This window comes from Ochlerotatus camptorhynchus, unplaced genomic scaffold (assembly GCF_037179485.1).
Source record: "Ochlerotatus camptorhynchus isolate MF236.1 unplaced genomic scaffold, CSIRO-AGI_Acam_v1.1 ptg000277l, whole genome shotgun sequence".
Classification (NCBI taxonomy): Eukaryota; Metazoa; Arthropoda; class Insecta; order Diptera; family Culicidae; genus Ochlerotatus; species Ochlerotatus camptorhynchus.
The window spans coordinates 4384551-4410857 of NW_027040766.1; the positions used below are offsets into that span (position 1 = coordinate 4384551).

At 39.5% G+C, this 26307-nt stretch overlaps 1 protein-coding gene across 2 annotated transcripts in view; it reads left to right on the forward strand.

Moving 5' to 3' along the window:
* Window positions 1-26307, forward strand: part of LOC135706306 (uncharacterized protein KIAA0930 homolog) — a 33148-nt gene that overhangs the window by 2842 nt on the left and 3999 nt on the right. Inside the window, exons 2-5 of one of the 2 annotated variants that reach the window (XM_065227902.1) lie at window positions 10708-11297; window positions 11362-11540; window positions 11603-11847; window positions 23003-24214. In XM_065227902.1, the coding sequence (XP_065083974.1) occupies window positions 10708-11297; window positions 11362-11540; window positions 11603-11847; window positions 23003-24214 (2226 nt within the window). The remainder of the gene's footprint in view (window positions 1-10707; window positions 11298-11361; window positions 11541-11602; window positions 11848-23002; window positions 24215-26307) is intronic. The other variant, XM_065227903.1, reaches the window with a different exon arrangement.

Sequence of the window (26307 nt, forward strand, 5' to 3'; positions counted from 1 at the left end):
GCAAGAAAGCGATTGGCTTTGCAGAAAAGACTACAAGGACAAGTGACGGAGTGTCCCTCCTCATGGAGGCGAACGATCTCCTGAATAATACCGCCAACCTGGAGCTCCCCCCTGTAGCCAGGGTCCACTGGTGTGGAGCCAGAGGTTGGAACTCACCCGGTCTGTCCATCGATCCGGTGATAAAGAACAGCTTCCGGGCGGGAACCAAATCCCCTGCGCTAGTGAGAACAGTAGCGGAATTACATCGAACCAAATACAACAATCATCAAGTACGATACACCGACGGATCCCGAAGTGGCGGTAGAGTTGGTATTGGAATTTCCGATCCGGAGCTGTGCACCTTTTACCGACTATCAGACCCCTGTAGCGTTGGGGCATGAAGTAGTTCGCCTCCTCGTGGTGTGTCCAGGAAACGTTAATTATCGAACCCAAGGGAGAGATATTGCGGCTAAACGAACTACCACAGAGTAAGGACGCTGGAACCCCATCCAGCTCGTCCCAGGAAGTTGATAAGCCCTGCACAAACCCTCGTTGTGCAAAGGCAGGAGTGACACCGGGTTCTTAGAGTGCTTAGCACACGCAGCTGATAAGCGGTCACATCTGTCCTGTTTGGCCCTGGACAGTTGGCTGGCTATCACGTCTGCTCTAGAACTCAGGCAAACAACTAACAGCGATCAACAAGAGGAAGGCCCTGCACAGCTGCTCACTGTGCAGTAGCGAGTGACACGTCTGACACAACACTTAGTGATGCGCCATAGCGCAACCGGCCCCCTCCCATGACGCAATGCTTTCGGGCGGTTCCGGGGAGGGTAAGGTTTAGTGGGTCGGGAGTGCTCCTTCTCCCATCCCCACACCCTGAGTTATCTTCTCAGGTGTCTGGGAGCAGATTCCCCCCTGTATAAAAAAAAGACCCCTGCAGCGTTTTCACTGCTGAAGCAGCCGCCATTCAGCGTTTTCACTGCTGAAGCAGCCGCCCTACCCTCCAACAAACCGATCGTCATATTCTCCGATTCTGCCAGTGTTTTAGCAGCTCTTCAGTCTGAAACAGCTAAACACACCTGGATCCAGAGTATCCAGCAGTTCGCTCCTAAGGAAACAACCATTGTCTGGGTCCCCGGACACTATGGGATCAGAGGTAATGAGGAAGCCGACCTCCTGGTGGCACCCGGAAGATAGTCCAACTTTTACACCAGAAAGGTCCCGGCCCAGGACATAAAGCGGTGGATCACAATCACTATATGGAACTGCTGGACTAACGAATGGATGCGATCTCGAGACTTATTTATCCGGAAGGTAAAAGGGAATACCAGGAAATGGGAGGATCCACGGGAACACCGACTTCAAGTTATTCTATCCCGGTTGAGAACCGACCATACACACAAAGAAAAACCGTTGCTAAAATTAAAAATACCATTGGTAGAATTGAAAGTTTGCATTGGTTCTTTTTGGTAGAAAGCGGTTAGCAACAAAAATCAGCTAACTGTCAATTCAAAAGTTCCTCGCATGCTACTTTTGAAAGTTGAAACTTTCAAAACGAATTGTGGAACTGTCAAATGAAAAACATGATAGTATTATAATTAAAAGTGGATTATTTTTGTATCAAATCAATCTTTTGTCATGAAAGTTTGGTAAAGTTGTAATAACATGTGCCGTTTTGAATCTATAATAAAAATATTTTCAATTAAAATACAAGCATTTTCAACATTGCAATATTAATTTTCATTTTAAATTCTAATAAATATTTATTCAATCGATAGTAACAAATGTTTCATAAATTAAAAAAGGACTACAACTATATTTATTACTACTATCCACATGAATACAAATATAATAATTATGCTGGGTTTCGGAAGACATCATCCGCAGGTTTTCAGTGAGTAGAAAATCGTTGTCATCGTATTGCGATATCACAAAGTTGCAGGTGGATTTTTTCGGCTGACTGTTGATTCGGATTTATTCATTGGTAGATTTCATCGTCTGAAAAAAAAATCTAAATAACTTCACACAATAACATTGATAATTAAATACTTACAATTTTAACTAATGATGTCACAATGAATTCCGTAACCGACAATCTCGCCGACAATAGTAAAAATATTGCCTGAAATATCCAGCGGATTTAATGTTGATTTTCAGTTTCATTCCAAACAAGGAACATGATTTGCGACTTTTGACGTTAAGGTTAAATTTAGCGGCAAATGCTGCCAGTGCTGCCAAAAACGTTGCTATGACAAGGTATTTTTGACAGTTAAACAATTTTCATTTTAAAAATATGCGCTTTTAAAAGTACAAGTCAAAAGTGAAAAATACACTTTCAAACCAAACCAAATACTTTTGTTTTAAAAACTTTCATGGTTAAAACTATCAAAGCTGGGAAACTTTTATTTTGAAAACGCATGATTTTTATTGATAAATTTTTTGTTTTTTGTGTGTACCAAAGTCCGCCACAACATAGGAGGCGGAGGCGGATTCAGACAACAATGTGAAACGTGCAATGTTCCACTTACAGTGGAGCATTCCTTATGTGAATGCCCCCAGTACCACGGGCCCCGTTCCCTTTACGGGATATCAGGCAGCATCAGGGATACCCCGAGGGATGACCCATCCAGCATCGCTGCACTTTTCTGCTTCCTTCTGGAGGCAGGTCTGATTAACCAAATTTGATCTATGAACACCCAAGCAACGACAACGGACAATGATCCGGACCAATATATGGACTCAAAACTATACCTCGGCAACAAATACTGACTCGGACACGGATGAACGAAGATATCGAACCAAGCAAAGCACGTACAAGGACACAGAAATGGACGAATGACGGCACTAAAATTAAACACAGCGACTACAAAGGAACAGGACACAGAACTTGACCACTTGACCACGATTATTCAAAAGGACAGTAACATCGGTAGTATTAAAGTAAAGGAATTCCTAACTCTGAATTATTAAAACTCCGTATCCTCGGGGTTCTCTTCTGGAACCTGTAACGCACGTCTCTCAGCCTGCGAGATCTCGACCACCGAATACGCTTCCTGTCTCTAAAAACGAGTGGCTTAAGCGCCACCTCCGAAGAGGACCACTCGTCCGAGGGGGACGACTCTATCTACGATGCAAAAAAGATTGTGTTTTGCTGTGGCTAGCTGCGCGCACGCTGAGTAGATAGAAAGAAGATTGATGACGATTCTGAAGATTTCCTGCAAAAAATTGATGAGCGATGCAAGTAGATGCGACAAATGAAAGAAGATTGTTCGAAGATTGATTCGCTAGTGTGAGATTTGTTGACCATCTAAACTTGAGATTTAGATGTGTCGCCCCCCTCGCACTCGTCAAGGTTTGATTTGCCCGGCAAGAAACCCAACCTCGGGGCGGGTTTATGAATGGAAGAGACCGAAATTTAGTTTAAGAGCGATTCATCAGACTGAAATTCCATGAGGGATTGAGATCCTCACAAACAGAGGCCGCTTCCAATGGTCTTAAGCGAAAGTTGAAGTTAACCGTCGTTCTACCGTAACACAAAAACCCCACTCACATTTATCATCACTGGAGGAACTCTCCCTTTCAGATTTCCTGACACGTGAGTGCGGAGACTGTTTTCCCAGGCAGTCCAACCTGGAATAAATTCAATTACAATAAAAATACTACAAAAAAATAACGCAAAATAGAACGACCAACGTGAAGAATCTAACCAACAAAAATTAACATTACGGAGAAAGCTTTTACTTTACGAAAACAACATTTATTTCATGGCTAAATAACGGAAATCATTTATTTATTCGTATTTCTAACCAAGGTTTATTCATGACTCTTGTTCCTTTCCCATTTTTGTTCGTTTGTTGGCTAGCTCTCCCTAAACGTGTGTGTGGTATCCTGATCTGTTTCTAGCGATTGCTAGCCTAACTTGCTAATTTTCTTCGAGCTCATGTGTTTGTGTATGTGTGGAGATTCGCATGCGTTTACTTACTCACGGTAGTCATTATCGTCGCTGCTTCATCCGTGTCGGCACAGAAGCATCCCTTTGTCGGAGGGAGGTCGGCAAAGTAGCAGCCTATTCAAACGGTGGTGGTGTTGCACATTGCACCCCGGACTGATATGGTGCGGAAATTCCCAATCGAACCCTCGAATTGGTACTGAACTAGCGCCGACTGCCGGTGGCTCAAATGTCAACGAGGGGATCGTCGAAGACGAATAATGTACGTGGGTTCACGTGGTTGACATTGGCGGATTTGGCCAACGCTCTGCCGGAGAACAGTGAAACGGTGTCTCCCTTCCGAATTCTCCCCCGAACCGGGAACCTTGAAGTTGAAGCGTGGGGTCTAGAGAGCGCGATTTATTCCCTCGATTGCGGTGTGCCGAGCAAAGCCATCTATCGCTAGAAGCGATGCGGTGCAAACTCCAATCTGCACAACACGATCCTACACAAAAACGATCCTAAACAAAAAGCCGTTGAACGGCTGTTCGACACATTTCAGTTACATCTCCACACAAAAGACACTATTCACCTTTTACCTTTCTATAACTTTGCACACACAATAAGTGGACCGCACGGAACTTTTTACATGCAGTTTGCACTCTACAGGCTAACGGAAAGGAACAAAGATGTAACATTAAAATCGGTCTTTTAGACTCCTCACATTTTTAACTTCACATACCACGAAAAACACACCGCGACACTAAGTATACTCGCACTCCCGCCTCTTCCACGGTTCAAGTCAAAGTGAACGAGTAGAAGTTCCAGATACCCTCAGATAGGCGTGATTTCAACGGTCATCGTGGCCGGAAGTACGTCAAATTACCGAAGTAATTCAACGACCTTTCAAACGACAATTTTCAACATCTTTCTCTCAAGAACATTCAATGCTACATCTCTTTCCTTGTCATGCAATTTCAGTATACTATCTTGCTCCAATCTATTACACTAGTTTACAGCATTTTTGAACTCGGTAAGGTGATGATCATTTCCAATGCAAAATCCTACGCTGAATTCAATGCCGTGGTCAGAAAAAATTAAAGTAGAGCCATTTTTGAGATATACAAAAATTTTGATTTTTTGAATTTTGAACAAAAGTACGATTACTAAAATGTCAATATCTTTGGAACTAGTCCACGAATTTTAAATCTTTTTTAATGAAAATGAAGCTAAATAAATTTGCTATCGTTCACTTCAATACTATGTCTTAATTAAAAATTTAATTTTGAAGTCATTTAAAAATGTACAGCATTTATTTTTTTTTCCTGCGAATTTTCCATAAAAATCTTGTTTTAATCAACATTTTTAATGGGATAAAAAGATTCAAAAAATCATTCCATAATTTATTCTTAAAGTCCATTCAAAACCGGAGAAAATGAGCCTTTAATGGATGAAATCGGTTGGAAATTGTCGAAGTTATGAGCATTTTTGTAAAACACTTGCTGCTGAAATACAATAGCTTTAGAGTTCCTTTTCTAGGTGTCGTTGTAAGCATCCAAATTGCATGTAAAGTTTTTATGGGAGATTCTTTTCTCTACATATCAATTTGATTAAGGCATATCAGGATTTAAAACCGAGTTGATACAAAAGAAATTTATTTAGGTTTTATTAAAAATGATTGAGAATCGAATGACTTTGTCTTCGATGTTTTGAACTTGTTTCTCGAATCAGAAACCAACAATAGTCACCCATCATTGCTTCATCCCAAAACCCTTGGTAACGACGTTCCATCATCTTCATTTGTTGGTGAAAACGTTCGCCGTGCTCATCACTCTCGTCACCAAGATTTTCCGGGAAAAAATCCATGTGAGAATGTAGGAAATGTATCTTCAAAGACATATTCACATCTGTGTTCAGTGAAATAAAAGGATTTGAAATTAATTATATGTAACAAACACAATATTTTTGATTTATACCTATTTTCTCATAATTTTTGAGCAATTCATCGACGGCTTCCTCATAATCTGGGCTTCTGAAATTTCCTAAAAAGGTTGTGACAACACGCTGGAACAATTTCCACGCTTCTTCCTCATCTGGTGTCAAAACTGTATTGAATGCGGAATCATTGAGCAGTTTTTTGACCTGTGAGCCAACAAATACACCTTCCTTTATCTTTGCGTCAGATAAATTTGGAAATACTGATTTCAAGTACTGGAATGCCGGCCCTTCTTTTTGCAACGCTTTGACGAAATTTTTGAATAGCCCAAGTTTTATATGTAGTGGTGGAAGTATTATGCGTTCTTTTACCACAAGAGGATCATTTTTAACGTTGTCTTTACCAATTGTGAAATTATCCCGTTTTGGCCAATCTTTTCGGACGTAGTGTTCCTTACGAGCTCGACTGTCCCATTTACACAAAAAACACATATATTTTGTGTATCCCTGTTGCAATCCAGTCAACATGGCAACCACTTTAAGATCGGAACAAATTTTCCAATTGTGTTGATTGTAATTTATCAAATTGAGCAATAGAGCCATTGATTCATACGTTTCCTTCATATTAACGGCATGAGCTAATGGAATAGAAGGTTTCTCATTCCCTTGATGCAGTAAAACGGCTTTCAAGCTCAACTTGCTGCTATCGATGGCTCACCAAACTCTTCAAACAAGCCGTTTACGTCATGGCAAAAACATGCCTTGTCCTTTGTAGAATAATATTTATCAAATTTCTTGTGACGATTCCTGTGACAAGAAATTTTGACCTCCTTGCTCAGCATGTTGTGTTCTTTCAAGCGTGATGCCAGCAATTCGGATTTCTCCTTCGATAAGTCGAGATCTCGCACCAAATCATTAAATTCGGATTGTGTAAACAGTTTTGGGTTTCTTTCCAATTCCACCTCGAAGTCTTCCTCGCATTCCTCCTTGAATTCCTCCTCACTTTTTGTAACGGTCGATTCAACAGAGGGCGCTCGTTTCCGCTTTGGATAAACAGGATACGGGACCGAACTTGAATGTGGAACAGGTTTTGTCATAGAAGCCACTTGTGGATACTCAACTGTTTTGTGACGTCCTTGTTGCTTAACTTTTGTCAAGCAGAAATAACAATCCGTTGCATGACAAAACGGTCGACGCCATATGGTGGGCATGTCAAAGGACAAATAGCGACTGACAGATAACAAATAAGTGAGTTAGTAAGTAAGACATTAACACTTATCAAAAATAGATGAAGTAAGATAATGTCGATCAGGAAAGAACAAAGCACTACCATGCAGTACATAAATTGTTTATATGAAAGTTATTCAAAAAATCAATTTACCTTGCGCCTGACATCCACCTAGCCAAGCACGTTTTGCACGAACTACATAATACTTTTGGAATCCACGGTTCGTCAAAGTCTCCAGGATCAATTTTAAAATAAAGCCTGTATGCAGTTTGCAACGAAGCAGTGAAATTGACCGATTTTGTAAATATATAGTTGCCACACGCATAACAAAACTTTTGAGGATCATTTTTACACTTGAATTCACGTTTTGTCGTATACATCGTTAAGCAATGTTAAAGAAAGAAAGCTGTCAAATTGAGTTGGTTGCGTTAGGTTCTCGCCGAGCGGTCTCACAAACACTAGCGTAAATTATATTGTTGAAAATATCCCATTTAATTTTGCGTGACAGCTGGTAGTGTTAGTGAAATGCACCGTATGCGTACACGTCCGCAGAAAGGCTTACTGGAAGTGGTGCATGAACCTAGGAGCGGGACAACGGCCAATCTTGGAACATTCAATTTCCATGATTTTACAAAAAATTTCATAACTTCGACAATTTCCAACCGATTTCATCCATTAAAGGCTCATTTTCTCCAGTTTTTAATGGACTTTAAGAATAAATTATGGAATGATTTTTTGAATCTTTTTATCCTATTAAAAATGTTGATTAAAACAAGATTTTTATGGAAAATTCGCTGGAAAAATAAAAAAAAATGCTGTAAATTTTTAAATGACTTCAAAATTAAATTTTCAATTAAGACATAATATTCAAGTGAACGATAGCAAATTTATTAAGCTTCATTTTCATAAAAAAGATTTAAAATTGGTGCACTAGTTCCAAAGATATTGACATTTTAGTAATCGTACTTTTGTCCAAAATTCAAAAAATCAAAATTTTTGTATATCTCAAAAATGGCTCTACTTTAATTTTTTCTGACCACGGCATTGAATTCAGCGTAAGATTTTGCATTAGAAACGTTGGTCAACCACTAAAGTTCACACTTTTTATGTTGTTTTGTAAACTAGTGTTATTGGTTATTCTTTTATAAGAGAGAACGGTTCGGATTCCAACCCCGGACTTTGACGAACAGGTAGCGTATTCGGGTCAAATGGAGTGAATTAGCTGAACGTATCGGGAACTTGTTGGTTTTTGTATGACAAGTGTAACTATATATATATACTAGCTGAGTGTGCCCGGTCTTGCTCGGGATTCAATATTAGCTTGAGTTTATGCGCCGATTTGAAAAAAAAAGCATGCTATATTGTACGTAGCCCCCCCCCCCCATTATCTAAGGGGCTACCCCCTATGATTATCTCCTTATACCCCCACACTCGCCCCCACTTGCCTAATTTGGTTCCATTTGCTTGATTAGTTCTCGAGTTATGCAGAAATTTCTGTTTCATTTGTATGGGAGCCCCCCCTTACAGAAGGGGGAGGGGTCTCGAACCATCATAAGAACCTTCCACGGCCCCAAAAACCACTGTATACAAATTTTCACGCCAATCGGTTCAGTCGTTTCCGAGTCTATAAGGGTCAGACAGACAGAAATTCATTTTTATATATATAAATAGATATGGGCGTACGTTTCTTGGCTGTGAATACATTTATGAATTTAATTGTAAAAAACGAACGTTCATGCAATATACTTAAATGTGAAAATTGTATAATAGGAATTCTGTGCAAAGAAATAACTAAATAATTAAATGGAAAAGCGTACTTGTTACAAACCTCACCTCCCCTTCCTATTAGCTCTGTATTTAGGGAGACTGCCGTCTGAAGCCCCCACCCCTCGTTTTTAAGAGATGAACCAGCCCAAGGCTGAAAATCTCTATAATAAAGCAAAAAAAAAACAATATTTTAGGAAGATGATTCTGGGGATAGCCTTTGTTGCATGGCATGCCATATCACCATACCATCCATACCTCTCACGCCAAAGTCATAAGTTCAACTCTCATTCACGGGAAGTCACGAATGACCCAAGAGTGTTGATAATTATAATGATTTTTTCTTGGTTTGGTTTTCAGTTCATATTTAAAGGAAAAGAGAGAGTTTCTACTTTCCTATAATAATGATAATAAATTATGTACGATATCCATACTTATTTCCATGCGAAACTACGAGTTGCTTCCTTGATGGTTGTCAATGAACTGAACGAGGGGTGAAGCTTACTTCCGACTTCAACAAGAAATCCACCCGAGTTCAACAGCAATATTTGCTTCAGATGATGGAACAGCATCGAAAAGAGTACCGTTGGAAATCGTAAAATATATTAAACTGAAATGTAATCACTACAATCTTATGACACTTGAGTAAGAGTAGGGAAGGGGGAGGGAGTACACTCTTTCAAACTGCTCCTATGAGATTGAGCAAATGTTTTTGAATAACCCATCTTAACATACTAACTCGAGAAGATGGGAAACTCCGAAGTTATTCCAGTCTGTAATTTTACTGTCTGTAACTGTACAGAGAGGGGCGGAGAGGATACAGTAGTCCCCCCTCTATCCAACTAAACCTATTAGATTGAGCAAATATTTATAAATAAGATGAGAAATACCGCAGTTATTTCAGTTGGAAGTTTTACTTCCATTGATATGAATGAGGGGTGGGGGTTATAGTAAACCCCCTTTCTCTCTAACTACGCTTATGAGATTGAGTAATTGTTTTTCAATAAATCATCTAAACATACCAAATCGGTAGGATAAGAAACTCCGAAATTATTTCAGTTTGGAATCTGACTTCCATTGGTACACCGGTAGTGTTCGCAGAAAAAGTGATTTTTTGCATTTGATTCAAACCATAAATACCTATTTGAAAAGTTTTTACTTTTTTGGGAGACATTCTAGCACCATACATCTACCGGCAAAGTTGTTAGGCACTTCCTAAACTATATTCATCATATTCATACGTGGTTAGTTGAGAGGTATAAGTAAAATTGTGGTCTCTAAAAACTAAGATTATTTCACCGAAATCTGTTAAATTTTACCGAAATCTCAACAGCTGAGCGTTCGGTAAACAGGTCGGTGATATTTCACAGATTTCCTGTAATTTTTCACCGAATATCTGTGAAAAATTACAGGAAATCTGTGAAAAATCACAGCTGTTTAGATTTCGGTAAAATTTCACAGATTTCGGTAAAATAATCTTAGTGTGTAGTTATGAAAATTTAAAACATTAGGTTTTCCCCTACTAATTTCCATAGAAATTTCAAACGCAATCGTCTCCAAATTTTGCGCAGTTGTTTGGGACCTAAAATGGAACCAAAAAAATTTGTTCTGCGTTTTTCCATATAACCAACCCTAATATATAACTATAGCTATATTGGCTATGAATGAAAACAGTTACTTATACTTTTGACCTGTTTTGACGAATCAATCCAAAAACATAATTGTGTATAATGTAGTGACAATCTGTAGATACATTATGCACGGGGTTATCAGCTCCACCAACCGTCCAACCGCTACACCCCATACCCATCATTCATTGTGCGTAGCTTCCTCATTAACCTTATCTCGGAAAAATTCTCGCTCTTTCTTGCAGATGGTGGCTTCGTCGTGCTGCAAGGCACCACCTACTGGACGGACCTTTTCGTGCGTCACTTTCTCTTCCAAACGGAGAAACAGCACAGCATCGATTGCGACGATTTGCTCTTCTTCGTTCGCAAGAAACACGTCAAAGGGTCTTCCCGGGTGATGCCAAAGTACGAAACGGAAATCGAAGTCTTTCGAAAGGATTCCCGCAAGCTGCCGATCGGCGATCCGGATGTGGATTGGGAGGAGACGGTCTACTTGAACTTGGTGATCCATCAGTTTGACTACACGCTGACGTTGGCCATTTGTACGAGGACTTCACCGAAGGAGCTGCAGGTGCTTCGACGGCACTCGCAGAAGGTCTACGCTTCGCCTAGTCGAAGGAAGATGGACACCAAGGGGGAAAGCGAGGAAATTACCTATCCGCACATTTGCTTCATGGTGGACAATTTCGACGAGGTTTTCCACGATATTCTCGTTCGGGACGGGGAGATGGTTTGCGTGGAGCTGGTGGCTACCGATAGGGACGGTAGCGTTCAAGGTGTGATATTTCTCGGATCGATTCGGTACGATGCACTGAAGAAGGTCTACGATGCCAGGGTGAGTTTCTGCGATGGGTTGTGTAGGTGTGCCTGTAGTAAACATGTATTTTTTTCGGTTACAGCAATCTAGTCTTAGTTCTAAGGTGGCACAACGCATGTCTTTCGGTTTGTTCAGCTCCGGGGGACCACAGACTCGGTGCGAGTTCGTGAGGATGAAAGGACCTCAGGGTAAGGGTCACGCCGAAATGGCTGTAACCAAACCGAAAGGCTCCGGGGTAGAAACTCCAACCAGCGAACCCGGGTATGTGCAGTTAGCGTCCGTTTTTGCGATTTATAACGGAACTGATCTATTGACCATTGTAGGTTCTGCGCCACGGACATGTGGGACTCAGAGTGGGAGGAAGACTGCGACGAATACTACAACTACCGGCACCAGCGACGGCTGAGCGATCCCAGTGCGAATCTGAACAACTTTAGCCGATACGGATGGCGTGCGAAGAATGCAAATGATTCATCCTATGGCGGTACGAAAGCGCGCTCGGAGAACGAAGGACTGGATTGCTTGGCCAACGAGGTGTCGGAAATCGAAGCGGGTGATTTGAGAGATGGTGAGTCAGATTTGTTTGATTTGCTGTTGACTGTTATCGCTGCGTTTGTTTGTTATTGGTTCTATTTTCATCTGTATAATAGAAAATCTACGACAGGATGCAATCTAATCTCCCGAAGCACATGATATATAGTTATCACTCTGATATCATTCCGAATGTGAATGTTTTTATTTTCAACGAAATTTTCTCTTCTTGCGATTAAATTCTATGAATAACCATAGTAAACAAAAGTTCAACTTTGTTCCATTGTCAGATTTTACTTCTTCTTGCTTAATCTTGTAGACCACTTTCTTATCACTTGTCTTAGCAGGTCAATGCTGCCGGCTTTTCTTTTGGAGCGAGAATCCATCCGATTCACATGTAAAGCAAATATTTTTAATAGTTTCATAAACACATGATGACCAGCAAATCCCGTTTAACATATTCCCATTTTTTTCCAGAAATTAAAAAAAAATCCGGTTGTGAAATTTAAATTAATAATAAAATCAAATGCGATTTAAGCGAAGGGAACATTAGGTTAAATCTGAGTGGTGCGGAGAAATACAAAATGGTTGTCAAAAAGAATCCAACGATCTAGAGCTGCTAAAAGTGATACTTTTCTCATACATTCCCCGTCGGCAGAGAAAGTATTGTGGTCAATGTTGAAAATATTGTTATTTCGGCATTTTTTTACTAATATTCTTCAACAAAAAACTTGCTCAAATACTCGGATGTAAACAATGTAACGAACGAACGAACCTGCACGAACTGCTGAAGGAAGAATGCAAACAAACTTTATAAGAGTCATGTGGGTAGGTGCACTCTCAACACCACGTACACGTTATTTATGGAGCAAAGGGTGAACTTTCGACAGCATGTATATGCAAATTGTGAGCAAAACAATTTGTGATATCGGAACAATTTCAAGTTGTTTCCTGCTGACTTGCAAAACAAAAACGGCTGTGTTCGCAGTACCCAGGGTTAAATGAGTCAACTTGGTACTTAAAGACTGCAGAATTTGTCCAGGATCTTAAATTTCTTTCTGCGTTCAGTCTTCAAAACTTATCTATGTTTAACTTCCATGCAAATAAGCTCAGAACTCTCGACTTTTTTTTTCGTATGTTCTCAAGAATTTTCATTAGAATCATTCCCGTTCACAGAGTTCTTCTCTTAATTCCTCTAGAATAGTCCCTTGATTTATTTATAAAAGGCACCATACATTTTCTGCAGAACACTTGACAAAATTCATCCTAAGATTCTATTCGAATTTTGAATTACTATTCCAAGAAGCTTAATTCAATAATTCTACTGAAAATTCGTTGAAAATTTTCATTAGATTTTTCATGCTATTCACCTCGGAATTGTTTCGAAATTTTTCTCAGCATTATCTGGGATTATCCTCTAAACTCTTCAGAAAACTCACTTGAAAAATTCCTTATAATTCTCTAGAAATTCTTCTCGTGATGTCCTTGGAGACCTATTAAAACACTTCTCAGATCTCCTTTGGAATTCGATTTCCTTGTTATTTTTCGTGAATCATGGAATCCTCTTCATTGTCATGGGATTTTCCACAGAACTTCATACAAAATATTTTCTAAATTCACACAATCAAATTGTCAAAACTCTCTGAATTTTTCTCAATATTCTTTGAGCTATCTTGGTGTTATGTTGTTAATTCTCTTAATAGTTCTTCAACGTGATTTATCCTGAAAATCTAGTCCAGCCCAACAATCTAGTATTCTATCCAAGAAATCAAAAATATCTCAAAATGACAAAATGACAAGCGATCAACGAGCCGAAAGATAACGCTATGTCAGCAATGGAAAGCAATAATGATATAATCTTCTTCCCTTGTTTTTCACGACAAACTGCCTTTGAAGTAGGGTGATGTTCCAGTAATAGTAGTGTACCTATAGTTACGAATATAGGTTGTGTCGGAATAGTAAGGAGTACCCGGATAAGATTATTTTTCATCGGTAGCTGTCCTAAAATAAAGCATATTTGCATATTTCAAACTTATAATTAGCCCAAAAATTACGGAAAATCATTCATTTTCCTTAAGATTTTCACTCCTTTGCACCTATAGTTGCAGTAGTGTTTCTATAATAGTATAACACATACACTATTATAGGAACCAAAGTTAGCAACTACCACAACTACTGGAACAGTGTTCCTATTAATGGAGGATGAGTTTTCTAAAATTGTATGCAATTTTATTTCAGTGTAATATTTTTCTATCAAAATAGAGGTTGTAAGCTATAGATTGACGAATAACAATTGTGTGTACATCGTATATTTATTGTTTAATTAATAAATTGGCTTCGTACCTCCACTACTGGCTCACCCACCCTATACCTCACTCGGGCCGGTAGAAGGAAACGATCAAATTGTTGGCAAGCTGCTTTATGAAGTAACGCCGAAGATGATACACCCATCTATATGGGATTTTCTTTGTTATGTCCAGTGCTGCAAAATCTCGACAGTACACGGTGATATTGACAATTCTGCTTTGGTCACTCATTTGAGCCAACAGTCATAGTCAAGGCAAACCATGTCAATTGTCAATGACAATGGTGTCAGTGACGAACATGTGCAGATTTGTTTATTAACTAAATTAGTAACGAAATTAAATGATTTGGGCAACACAATTACATGGAGTCGTTAATGTGAACAAGCATCTACGTCCTGAACTGCTTGGATAACATTAATGTGACACAGAATGTACTAAATTACACTTTTTGTTACCAGGTGAATCTTTGTCATTGACGAAAAAATTAATGAGATTTTGACGAAGGTTTTTTTGAAGATCAAGTCTGTCAGTGACTATGTGACGAACAATTTTGTCAATATCGCGAGAAAGTCTGTCAATGACAATGACAAATCTCAGCACTGGTTATGTCTTTTTTCGATTCCGATCAAGCTATGTCCTCAACCGTGTAAATTGAAACACAGCAGCAATATATCATTTTTCTTCTACAACAGTGGCGCCGAAAAATCCTTCTACAACTCCGATCAAACTATATTACAGATAGAGTTTATCGTGGTAGTAGTAGCAAGCGTTTTGTCTTTATCGTTAGTTGCGTTTGGATTCGCTGATTCTATCTAATCATTAAAGGGACGGTATTACAAATCCTAGTCGAGCAAATCTTTTGAGTTGGAATTTTTTTCAACTTCCCTGGGCATTGAGTAATATACAATAAACAATATGGGTCATTCCACGCCAAGTGATCAGAAGAATATGCAGATCTGAATTCGACCCCTTTGTATTTGATTCAAAGTGAATGGAATTTACTCGTTTCTCCATCTTATCTCCGTGCCAAATTGAGCTACAGCAAATGTTAGCGACTAATTTCAGCTTGGAATTTTGCGAGAAATCTGAAATATATTGTTTATTTTTGGCAATGTTGCCAACTGACATTTTTGCAAAAGTAATAAAGTAACGCATTTTTTACTAAATAAATGTAATTTTTTATAGGTTCCTCGGCGAAATCGCGTTTTACAGACTTGTTTTCAGTATATAACACTCATAAATCCAAAGTAAAATGTGCCGTTTCTGAGATAGTGCGTTTTAAAATAATGTAGTCAGTTTTCAACTAAAATGTAGATTTTCGTTACATGAACTCCCAGCAGGCTTGCAATTGCTCAGTACAGCTAAAATGCTATTTTTCGTAATTATGAAACTAAAAGATACTATATAATGATAATTTTTATTTATAAGAACCAAGAAGAGATACTAGAGTTTGTGTATGACATATAAAATTTGTCAATTTTGCTTTCAGAAGGTCACAACAAGCGATTTTATGATCACTGATTGCTCGCTCATCGCGTTGCTCATCGTTAAAGCTAATCACTATTGTGATCCTCTGAAAGCTAAATTGACAGGTTTTATGTGGCATACACACACTTTACCTTCTCTTCTTGGATGTTGTAGACAAGAATTATCATTGATATATCTCATAACTTCAAAAATCCGAAAAATAGCATATTGCAAGCTTGACCAACAGTGTTGGGAAAATATAAAAAAAATCAAATCTCACCAAAGAGCAAGATCAAAAATCAACATGCAAACAACTGCGGTTGATATTGCAAACTATGGTATCACAGTTCAGAATATAAAGCTAACAAAACTCACCAGCTGCAAATCTCACCAAGCTGTGGTGAGATTGAGTTTCATGATTTTGGCTTTACACCCGAACGCAACCGAAACTTCCATAACGGCTGGGAGCAGTCGCTGCGTGTCTGCCATCGGCGAAGAGATAAAAGAGATAGCATTATTATACCCTTTCTTTCTAAGAAAACGAGTTGCAACCAGGCTTGATGGAGCCTCGCTCGCGAGTTTGAAATGAGCCGAGCGTAGCATTTCTCTGAAGTGAACCCTACACGGTTGGCGTCTTGCAGTGAAACTTTTCCAAGCTTTCGCCACCTACATTTCGAAGTGAGAACTACTAGAAGGAGGATAGTTTCCAAATTTTCCAAGTGAAACAGACGCTTTTTGGGGCAAATCGGTCCATAAAGAAAAACCAATAATTTCCCGTGGAAACTTTTGCTTGAATCGTGTAAGAAAACGTGTTTGAAAACTATTTGTTACTATTTCGGTATGGATCGGAGATGTTTTCATGGCAAATTATGCATAACAAGTTTGCATCCACAGGGAGAGGTTACCTTCTGCGCAGCTGTATTTTTTGGAAAATGGTGAATATGTGCGATTTTCACTAAGATGAAAGTGGAAATTAAGTGAATTTACTTAGGAAAGGTTGTATCATGCTGGTGGTAATAGAGAATTGGTTGTATAGGACGCCAATATTCAATAAATGTTCATTTTGGCCTTTTTTAAGCAAACATATTGATACTCACAATTTTCGACGGAAAACGAACCGGAATTTGATTTTCTCAACACGCACCATACTATAAAATGGTGCTAGATGGTCTTCAAAGTGATAACAAGATGACAAATCATCTTTATTTTGAGTAATTGAGCAAATTACTTCTGTTTACCATCATATTTACGATGCAGCATTGATGGAGCCGCGAAATGAAATGAATATATCTTATGAAAGTTCACCTGGAAAAGTCAAAGATGCACATCAGTCTGATCGTAAAAATGTTTTCTTCTTCAATTCGAATGTTATATTGGAAGGATTTTACACAGGCTTGATGAAAATTATGATTTAACGCTAATTTTCACGAATTTTATATGCAGTCTGTCAACATTATCATCATCATGCAGTGGCGACATCTGCGATGAGCTTTTGCGGCAATCTTCCAATTGCTTTTATTGACAATAATCGTATTGTCAATACATGCTATATTGACGTCAATATATCGAGATTGACAATATTTCTGAATTCACATCATCAATATTATTGTCAATAATTCCCCTTCGCGTCAATATATTGATGCGTGTGGGGTTTGCTTGAGGAGTAGAATGCCTACTGGCAAATCATTCCACTGAGCTTCAGAACTTGTGAGCGAAGGGGGATAAAATGAGAGTGAGGTTTGCTGCCATTCATGTTCATGTTTTCTATCACATGCTCTTACTCTCACTCTGGATGATCTCTGAGCTTCTTGCGTCGAACTAAAAAGTCATCCGGAGTCTCGAAAAGCGCATCTCACGTCAAATCCTAAGAGGAAGAGGTGACAATTGGCTTCTTACTCTTTAATTTCTATCTCTATCTCTATCTTTATCTATGTCTATCTCTATCTTACGCACATCCAATCAGCCAATCATGAGCTGGTTCACGTTTGACAGAAAAGTGGTTCATTTTTGCCCCCGTATTGACGAGTGCACGGATGGATTTGAGTTCACTCACTCGACAAAAAGTGACACAACAGCGGGGCCCTGTTTACTAAAAATGAACACATGAATAATACTCACGTAACATTTAAAACGGGTCTATCAACTTATGTACACAAAACTTGTTAAGCCTTTTTCGCGCGAACCGAATACGCTCACGTAAACTACCAACACCATCGGGCAAAGGAAATTCTCCCCTTCCCCATAGGGCCTATCAACTTTTGTAAATAATTTGCTAGGTCCTTTTCACGAGAACCGAAGTACGCCCACGGAAACCAAGAGCACTATCGGGAAGGGGAGCATTTCCTCTGCACGATGGTGTTGTTAGTTTACGTGAGCGTATTCGGTTCGCGCGAAAAAGGCTTAACAAGTTTTGTGTACATAAGTTGATAGACCCGTTTCAAATGTTACGTGAGTATTATTCATGTGTTCATTTTTAGTAAACAGGGCCCCGCTGTTGTGTCACTTTTTGTCGAGTGAGTGAACTCAAATCCATCCGTGCACTCGTCAATTGCTGCCGCCACTCACTCGTGGTGAGGGCTGACTAAACTCACAGGACAAGAGTGTTTTAAAACCTCCAGTGATTTTGAAGAGTTTCAGCGGCTTGCAAGGGAATCATTTTTGCGTCGATTCAAATCTCAGCTTCAACTTTACACGTTGTGATCAGAATATGGTAGGGTTTTTGATTCAATTTCCGTCTTACTAAGCACAACTCACACTTTACCTCTTATTGAACGGATTTTAATAATAAATGAAATGTTTTTATAAAAGATGACTTTTAAATTTATTCCCCTTTCCATAAGTACCGTTGAATTTGATTAAGAGCCACACATTGTTGAGATATTGTTCTTGATTTCAAATTCGTCCTACGAGTTTCAATTCCGTCCTAACGCATTGAAACGCCATTGGATTTTCTTCGTCCTACGGATTAAGGTAGAAAAAGCGAGTTTGCTAGGAGCGCTTCTTTTGTTTTGAGAACAATGAGTGTAAATATTCACCCAATACGCTCTAATAGGCTTTGTGTTGTAGCTTGTAAACTAACGCATCAGTTCAAACGTATTACTGATTTGTGCATGGTCAAATCATTGATTATACTGATATTTTCTGCTCGATAGAACGGAAATGAACCATTACGACGAAGTAGCGCTCTGCCCTACTTTAAATATTGAACAAAATGTTCGTTTATATCGTCCCCTTTAAGCTACAACTAGGTTTAAATTTTGAGTTGATCAAACCAAAATATTCATCTTGTAAAGCTCTATAACATATAAAAAAGTCGTCAAATTACGGAAGCAAACAAAATAAATATTTATATATTTTTCACAACTAGGTATCTCAGTTTAGATCAACGACATTGTGTGCTACATCTAGGTAACTAGATACAATCTAGTGTGTTTCCAAGTGATTTGACTATCAACCCAAGAAATCAGGGAAATTATATTTGTGGCCGGGCAAAGCAAGCCATTCTATAGCATAAATCTCCAAGTAGGAGAGACTTAAAACATAGAGGTAACTCTAAAGGCCCAAGCGCAATAATGGCGGAAGCGGAACGGCAACGGCAGCGGAAAAGCCCGATCTGAGTAAGCCCACTTGTCGGATTGAAAACTAGTTAGATCCAAATAGACTTCGGTTAGGCATCTTGATGTCATTAGTGACAACTGTAAAACTTTCCGTTTCCGTTCCGCTTCCGCGCACATTGCGTTTGGGCCTTAAGACTAGAAGGTCCCGAAGAAACGTGCTCAACTTTTTGGCTCAGCTCTGGTACTCTCTTCGGTTCCAAGCTAATCGATGTAGCCCTCGAAACATAGGAAAATCCACGAACCCCTCATTTTATCTGTCAAACTTTCATAGCGAATCAAAACAAACATAGTGTAGTACTAGAATTTCGACTAGAATGCGGTACGTTAATCGATTTGCTTGGGACCAATAGGCTAGTCAAGTAGTGAGCCAACTTCAAATCTTTAGTTTCCACCGGTTGCTTAAGATGTTAATCTAAAAGTATAAATATAGGTACCGTCTGATAATTTCAGTGCTTGGTATTGAAATCTGTAATCTGTAATAGAAAAACTACTTTTTTCTCTCCCAATTAATACCCTTTCTTATGCAAAATGATGGTTCTAAAATTCCTTGCTGTTCATTCTGAAATCTAAAATGATTTCAAATTCCCGACTTCTTTTCGATTTGCTGGTTCACTCGTCATCTGCTCATCCCACACCTGTCCGATATCATCCGATAGACTCTCCACAAATTAGAGAGTGAAATATATCGTCCGTTTCGTGTAATAGGGCACAAATTAAAATATGTGAATTTCCACAATCAACGTTTGAAAATGTGGGTTCAAAAAACCTTCTGCATTTCTGTGTTGAGTTTCAATTCAAAAATCTTTTCAATCGAGTGTGTTTCATTCAATCTATCAAATATCAGATCAAATAGTAAACAATCCAACAGTTGTTACTCCTTTTATTTGTGGTGTGCCCTTTTGTAATGTACTATTGCATATGATATGGGCAACATAGGTGCAATTCAAAATGTTCCTTTGATGCTACTTTATTTTTGGATTTTTTTTTATGAAAAAGTAGCTAAGACATATGTACCTATAACTTTTGATTTTTCATGAATTTCAAAATGAGTTTTTGTTGGATGAAACTTCACACTATTTTCCGCCATTTGTCATAAAAATCTCAAAAATAAAAAAATTCCGACTTGTGACAGTTTTGCATGAACCCGACGATGTATAAAAAAAAATAACCTGACGGATCGGATGATATCGCGTAGGTGCGAATTGAGCTTAATGCAAAAACAACTCGTTAAAGTGGTTAATCTCTTTCCGCCTGGTTGGTGGTATGCTGGTAGTCAAGGTGATCCACTCATCACGCCTTCGGCTGCGAGGATGTTTTTCTTCACGACTGCAGCGTGAAGGAAAATATCCGCCTTCTACCGCTGGCGTGCTACTGCTGGTACCTTTAGCGATCCGCTCACCACGCCGTCCGATGCAGAAATGAGCGGAGGTGTGACAGCAGCGCTTTTTATAACTTTACAGGTCCAAGCAGAACGACGCGCAACCAAGTGGTACTCGATTATGACGGGAAAACGTTTTCTTTTTTCATGTAAACAGTGATAAAATTATTACTTTTAATTTAAACATTTTTCAAAAATTTAATACGAAAAATTGTAAAATTATTTATTTCAGAAAATTTGTAGCGCTATTTACTATCGATTGGTGTATTTGCATTTTAATTGTATCTAAAAATGACAAAGGTATAAGCCTTGAAAATCTAGCACCTTTTCGTGACAGCCACAATTTTAGATTTTCAATTTATTATCCCTTCATTGTAAGACGTAATCTGCGTCAATTTTTTTTTTATTTTAAATAGCTTAATATTAAATCATTTGAAAAAGTAACGCATAGGTTTATAAAGTTCAAATCTCCATTGCTCAGAAATCATGGCGATTTAAGAAGTTCAATTTTCACAAACTTTATAATAAGTTCGTGTTAAAATTAGAGTGACTATATATATAATAAGGTTTATTGATTTTTCCCAAATATTCCGTTGAATTCCCGGGATTTTTCCGGTTCACAAACCACCCTGTAAACTAAATTTCCTATGGTATCTTATGTTAACTAGGAATTCATTGCTTGTTTAAAAGTATCATCACAAATTTGTGTATTGATTTGACTGACAGGTATTGCGCATTTCTCAACAAACTGGACAGATAAGCGCGATTTACCTTATTAGTGATAATAGTGAACGTTTACGTCAGATCGTTTTGTTTTCATCGGTTCACTTATGCCTTATGCAGCATGAAATAAGTGCTCCAACGACAAACAAAAATGATTCGCTGTAAACGTACACTTTTAGCACACTTTTGGCATTTTTGGAACAGTTCATTTTTAGTTGCAATTATCAATAGCTATGGTTTAAACATTTTACCGAAGATTGTGCCTTTGTAGAACAAGAGACCGCAGCAGAGGAGAAACTGAAAGAATGTATCCTGATATGAATGTGGGCGTTTTAGGCTGTGAACCATTTGCCGAGTTAAATTTAACTCGTGGTTAAAAGTGACATTTCGAAAGTTATTTTGTATGTTCGAAAATCCCTGTGCTGTCGATCGACCGGTTTTCGAGAAGAACTTAGCCAAGGTTGTCAAAATTTAACTTCTTGTCTGTCAGAAGTAACCACGCTCGGATAGCAGGGTTAATCTATAACTTTTCATCTGTCACATTTTAACCAAAAGTTAAAATAATCCACCAAATGGTTCAGAGCCTTAATGGAATACCTGTTTAAAGAGAGAGAGAAAGATTAGTAATTTCCATTTAATTCCTCGAGTCGAGTATTCGTACAAGACACTGAAGAAGTCTGCACATTGTAGATGAAATACGCGTATCTGTCAAGGATAAGCAAATAAGGTAGTGGAATTAAATGGAAATTACTAATCTTTCTCTCTTTCTCTTTATGAAAGAATGTGCAAAACATTACCTGCCTATGTGTGGAAGCGTTCGAATAAATTTGAATGGTTTGAATACGTGAAAACTGTACTTTTATCTGGAGAACTTCAAGATTAGGGCGTAGTTGCTTTTGTAAACACACATTTCATTCGATGATTTCTCGCGAATTAAAGCTAAATTTTAAAAACTAACAACACAAACAGATAAATGAATGATTCCTCTATCATTTGGTATAGTTTGTTCTCGAGATTGTTCTTTTATTCGTGCGAAATCAACGATTGACATGTTTGTTTACAAAAGCAATTACGTCCAAATCTCTAAGTTCTTCTTTTATGTTCTAATGATTTACAATAATGAACTGATGGATTAAGTAGCGCAGCAAGAATTAATTAGAAAAATACATCATCAGATGGCGATGACCAACCATACACTTGTTTGCCCTTCATAATATTTGTAATAATGATCTCAAACCCAAAACCTAGTTCACGACATGTCCTGTGACGTTTGCACGTTTTGCTTCCCATTTAACGACCTATCATTTTCTATATTTTGAGTTGCCTTTATTCCATACTCTCCCAAACACACTCACACACATGTTATTCCTTATTTTGCTATTGATGATAACAAACCAAAATGCTTGAATGATTTAAACAAATATACTACATTTGCTTAGCTTTGAATTTGGACCAGCCCCCAGGGAAGCAGGACGATCGCTCATTTTGTTAATTTTCCTCTCTTATGTTAACATTTACTGTATCCTTTAAGTCTACCTTAACCGAAGAACCTGGAAAGTTTTCCTGTTACCCTTCGAATGAACCGCTCCTCAATCGAAATCTAAAGTTTTACTTCATTTTGACGCCATTCTTATGTTCCACACCCAGCAAAAGTTTATCATTTTAATTTTCCGTTTTCTGTTTCTTTTTCTTTTCTCGTAGATCGTCCTGCTTCCTCGGTGTCCGATTCGAAACTGGCCCCGGCCGGTCACGGGACGCTAGGTAAGGCGGCAAAACAAGGGGCCCCACGGCGAACCAGCAGTGGCAGTGGGTCTGCAGCGGGGTGTTGCATCTGCTTCGGCCCTCGGAAGCGCTGGAGTGACACGGCTTCCGCTCAAATGTCCGACGTGTACTATGTGCACTGTCCCAAGTGCGAAGAAGAAGCACTGGAGCTGAACGATTCACCGGCTTGCTTGAGTACGGTTTCCAAGGGAAGATCAGCGGCAAAGCATCCGAGTTTGCTGATTGTAGAAAGTGAGATCGAGTATGGAAATGGGAAGAAGAAAACGCTCAATCGGAGTGGAAGTTGTAGCTCCGAGCGGAAGAGTCCGAAGAAAGGGCCGTCACCGGGTGTGCACAAGAAGAGCGTGAACAATAACAAGAGTGAGAAACGGCAGGATTCCGAAGAGGTGGAAATAGCCGATGATGCCGTTTCGTTGAACGGGGATTTAAGTGACGATGTGGTGAAGATGGGAGTCATGAATGACTTCGATGCGAATCAAATGATTCGAGTTAATGGGAAGGAGGAATTCCCGGTGGAAGAAACAATTGGTGCGAAGAACAAAGCAATAAGTCAGCAGAAGTCCTCGAGTAAAGGTGGTAAAACTGTGGTGAGAGAAAGCATCAAAGAGTACTACGAGAAGAAATCCTCTAAAACGTCTACGGCTTCCACAACCAACGCCACCAATAATACTGGCAGTAGTAAATTTTCACTCATCTATCGTAAGGGTAGCAATAAGTTGTCGTTAAAGAATAAGTATCCCTCAGTGGATAGCAGTACTGAAAATGCTAACAATAAGCCTAACCGTATAAATAGTACCAGCAGTAGTGCTGACAACAGTACCAAACCCAAGGAAGATGTCAACGGTAATACGGGAGTGAAGAGTGATCCCGAACGAACGACTGACAGACAAAATTCGTCACCGGAGCAGGAACGGAGAGAAAGTGCCAACATAACGGAAGCTCTGCGGATTCTGCGAGCCAAGAAGATGTGCTCAACGTTGCCCAAGGTTAAGAAACCAAGCTACAACAGCTTCTACATGAGGCCTCACACACTGATTGGGGGACGGTTGGTCGAACATGTGCCTAAGCGACGGACCCCTGATGGGACCGACATCTACTATTGGTGCGACTACCATCCAAAGCGAGGAAAAGGTTAGGAATGTTTGTGTATTGTTGGTTTTACACTGCTGCGTGTGTTTTACTTTACGTATCTCCACTAATGGAGAAGGGATGCCAGATTTTTTGGTGCACAATTCCGTAGTTTAGAGGTATTTTTAACATGATTACCGTGGAACACTTTCTAGTTTGAACCCCGCTAATCTGCACATCGCGCAAATTAAAAATTGCTCAAACGTCATACAGCAGATGGAATGGAGAAAAGCGAAAATGGAACGATGTGAAACGGAGCGTAGAATCAAAACAAAACAGCAAATAAGGCTACCAGAAAATCTCAAGGGGTATTCAACTCTGCAAACCTCAATCTGTACCGAGAACTTTATCTGTGCCGAAAGCTGAGGCAAGCGTTCGGTCGAGTGTGCCGAAGTGTGGCAATCAAGCTGTCGATCTCAGTATCCCATGAGTTTGGCAACCCTGCAGACTTTTGAGATTGTTTGTTTACATTGCCAAGTTCTCATTGCCTGGTGTTGAGAACTTGGCACTGATTAAGTCTGCAAGTAGTAGACGAAATACGCGTATCTGTCAAAAGATAAGCAATTATAACGGAATTTAAAGGAAATAAACCAACCAAAGCTCTTGATATAGGGATTCCGTTAAGAGGTTCGACAATTTTAAAGGATTGTCTCATGCATGGTTTAACGAGCTTTAACTGTGTATATTGCGTAGTATAAAGGGTGTCCACGATGAAATTGCCACACACAAAATTGATTCGCAAAATTCGAGTTTTCATCCGATTGCCATCAAATTTTCAGGGATTGAGAAATAACTATTAAACTTCATTTTACCATTTTACTCGTATTTTATTTACAGTCCATACGCAAATGCCCGCACCTTGGCCTTAACCCCGGCCATAAGATTCTGCACAACCTGTGAATCAACCGTTTTTTGCATGTAAACCCATACTTTCTTCAGTTCCTCGACTGTCTTCACTACCTTAGGTCGTTTAAGAAGGTGCTGCTTCATAATCGCCCAGTACTTCTCGATGGGGCGGAGCTCCGGAGTGTTGGGAGGATTGAACATTTTCGGCACGAAATTGACCTTATTGTTCGCATACCACTTCAGCACGTCCTTGGAGTAGTGGCATGAGGCCAAATCCGGCCAGAAGATTGTTGGGACGTTGTGGGCCTTCAGGAGAGGAAGCAGCCGCTTCTGAAGGCACTCTTTTATGTACACCTGTCCGTTCATCGTGTCCTGGGTCACGAAAGGTGCACTCCGCTTCCCGCACGTGCAGATGGCTTGCCAAACCAGGAATTTCTTCGCAAATTTGGACATCTTCTGAGTGCAGACATGCTCCGGAACGCTGAACTTATCCTTGGCCGTGAAAAACAGGTTGCCGGGGATCTGTTTGAAGTCGGCCTTCACATATGTTTCGTCGTCCCTGATGCAGCATTCAACTTTCGTCAGCATGTTGAGGTACAACTTCCTGGCACGGGTTTTGGCGGACTTGATCTGCTTCTCGTCGCGATTAGGGGCCTTTTGTACCTTGAACGTTCGAAGCCCAGCCTTAGTTTTGGCCTTCTGTACAAAACTTCGGCTTAGGTGCAGCTTCCTAGCCACATCCCTAACGGAGGCGTTCGGATTTCGGTTGAAGGCCCCAACTACGCGGTTGTGATTTTTGGTGTTGTACGGAATACTTTTTCCTTCACTTCTGGGCTTCCGATCGGTGGTCAACCGTTCCTCGAACCGCTTAATCACTCGCGACACCGTGGAATTCGCGATTCCCAACGTTTTAGCGATGGAACGATGCGAGAGATCCTTGTTCTCGTGATGAATGCGCAAGATTTTATCACGCACGAGCTGTTCTTTCGACTCCATTTCCGCGAGTTTTGATTACAGGACTTTAAAACTTGCAGGATGTAAATAATGCACTATGAACTAAATCCACCCAAATTTTCATTAAATTCTACCCAACGGTTAAAAAGTTAGAGCAATTTCATTTTGCAATTTCATCGTGGACACCCTTTATACGAGGGTAATCACTGTGCCTGTCCTGTTAAAAAGCAAAACGTGCATCAAATAACACGAATGTGAGTTTTTCTTTGTACAACATTCATTCCTCTTGCTTTAAC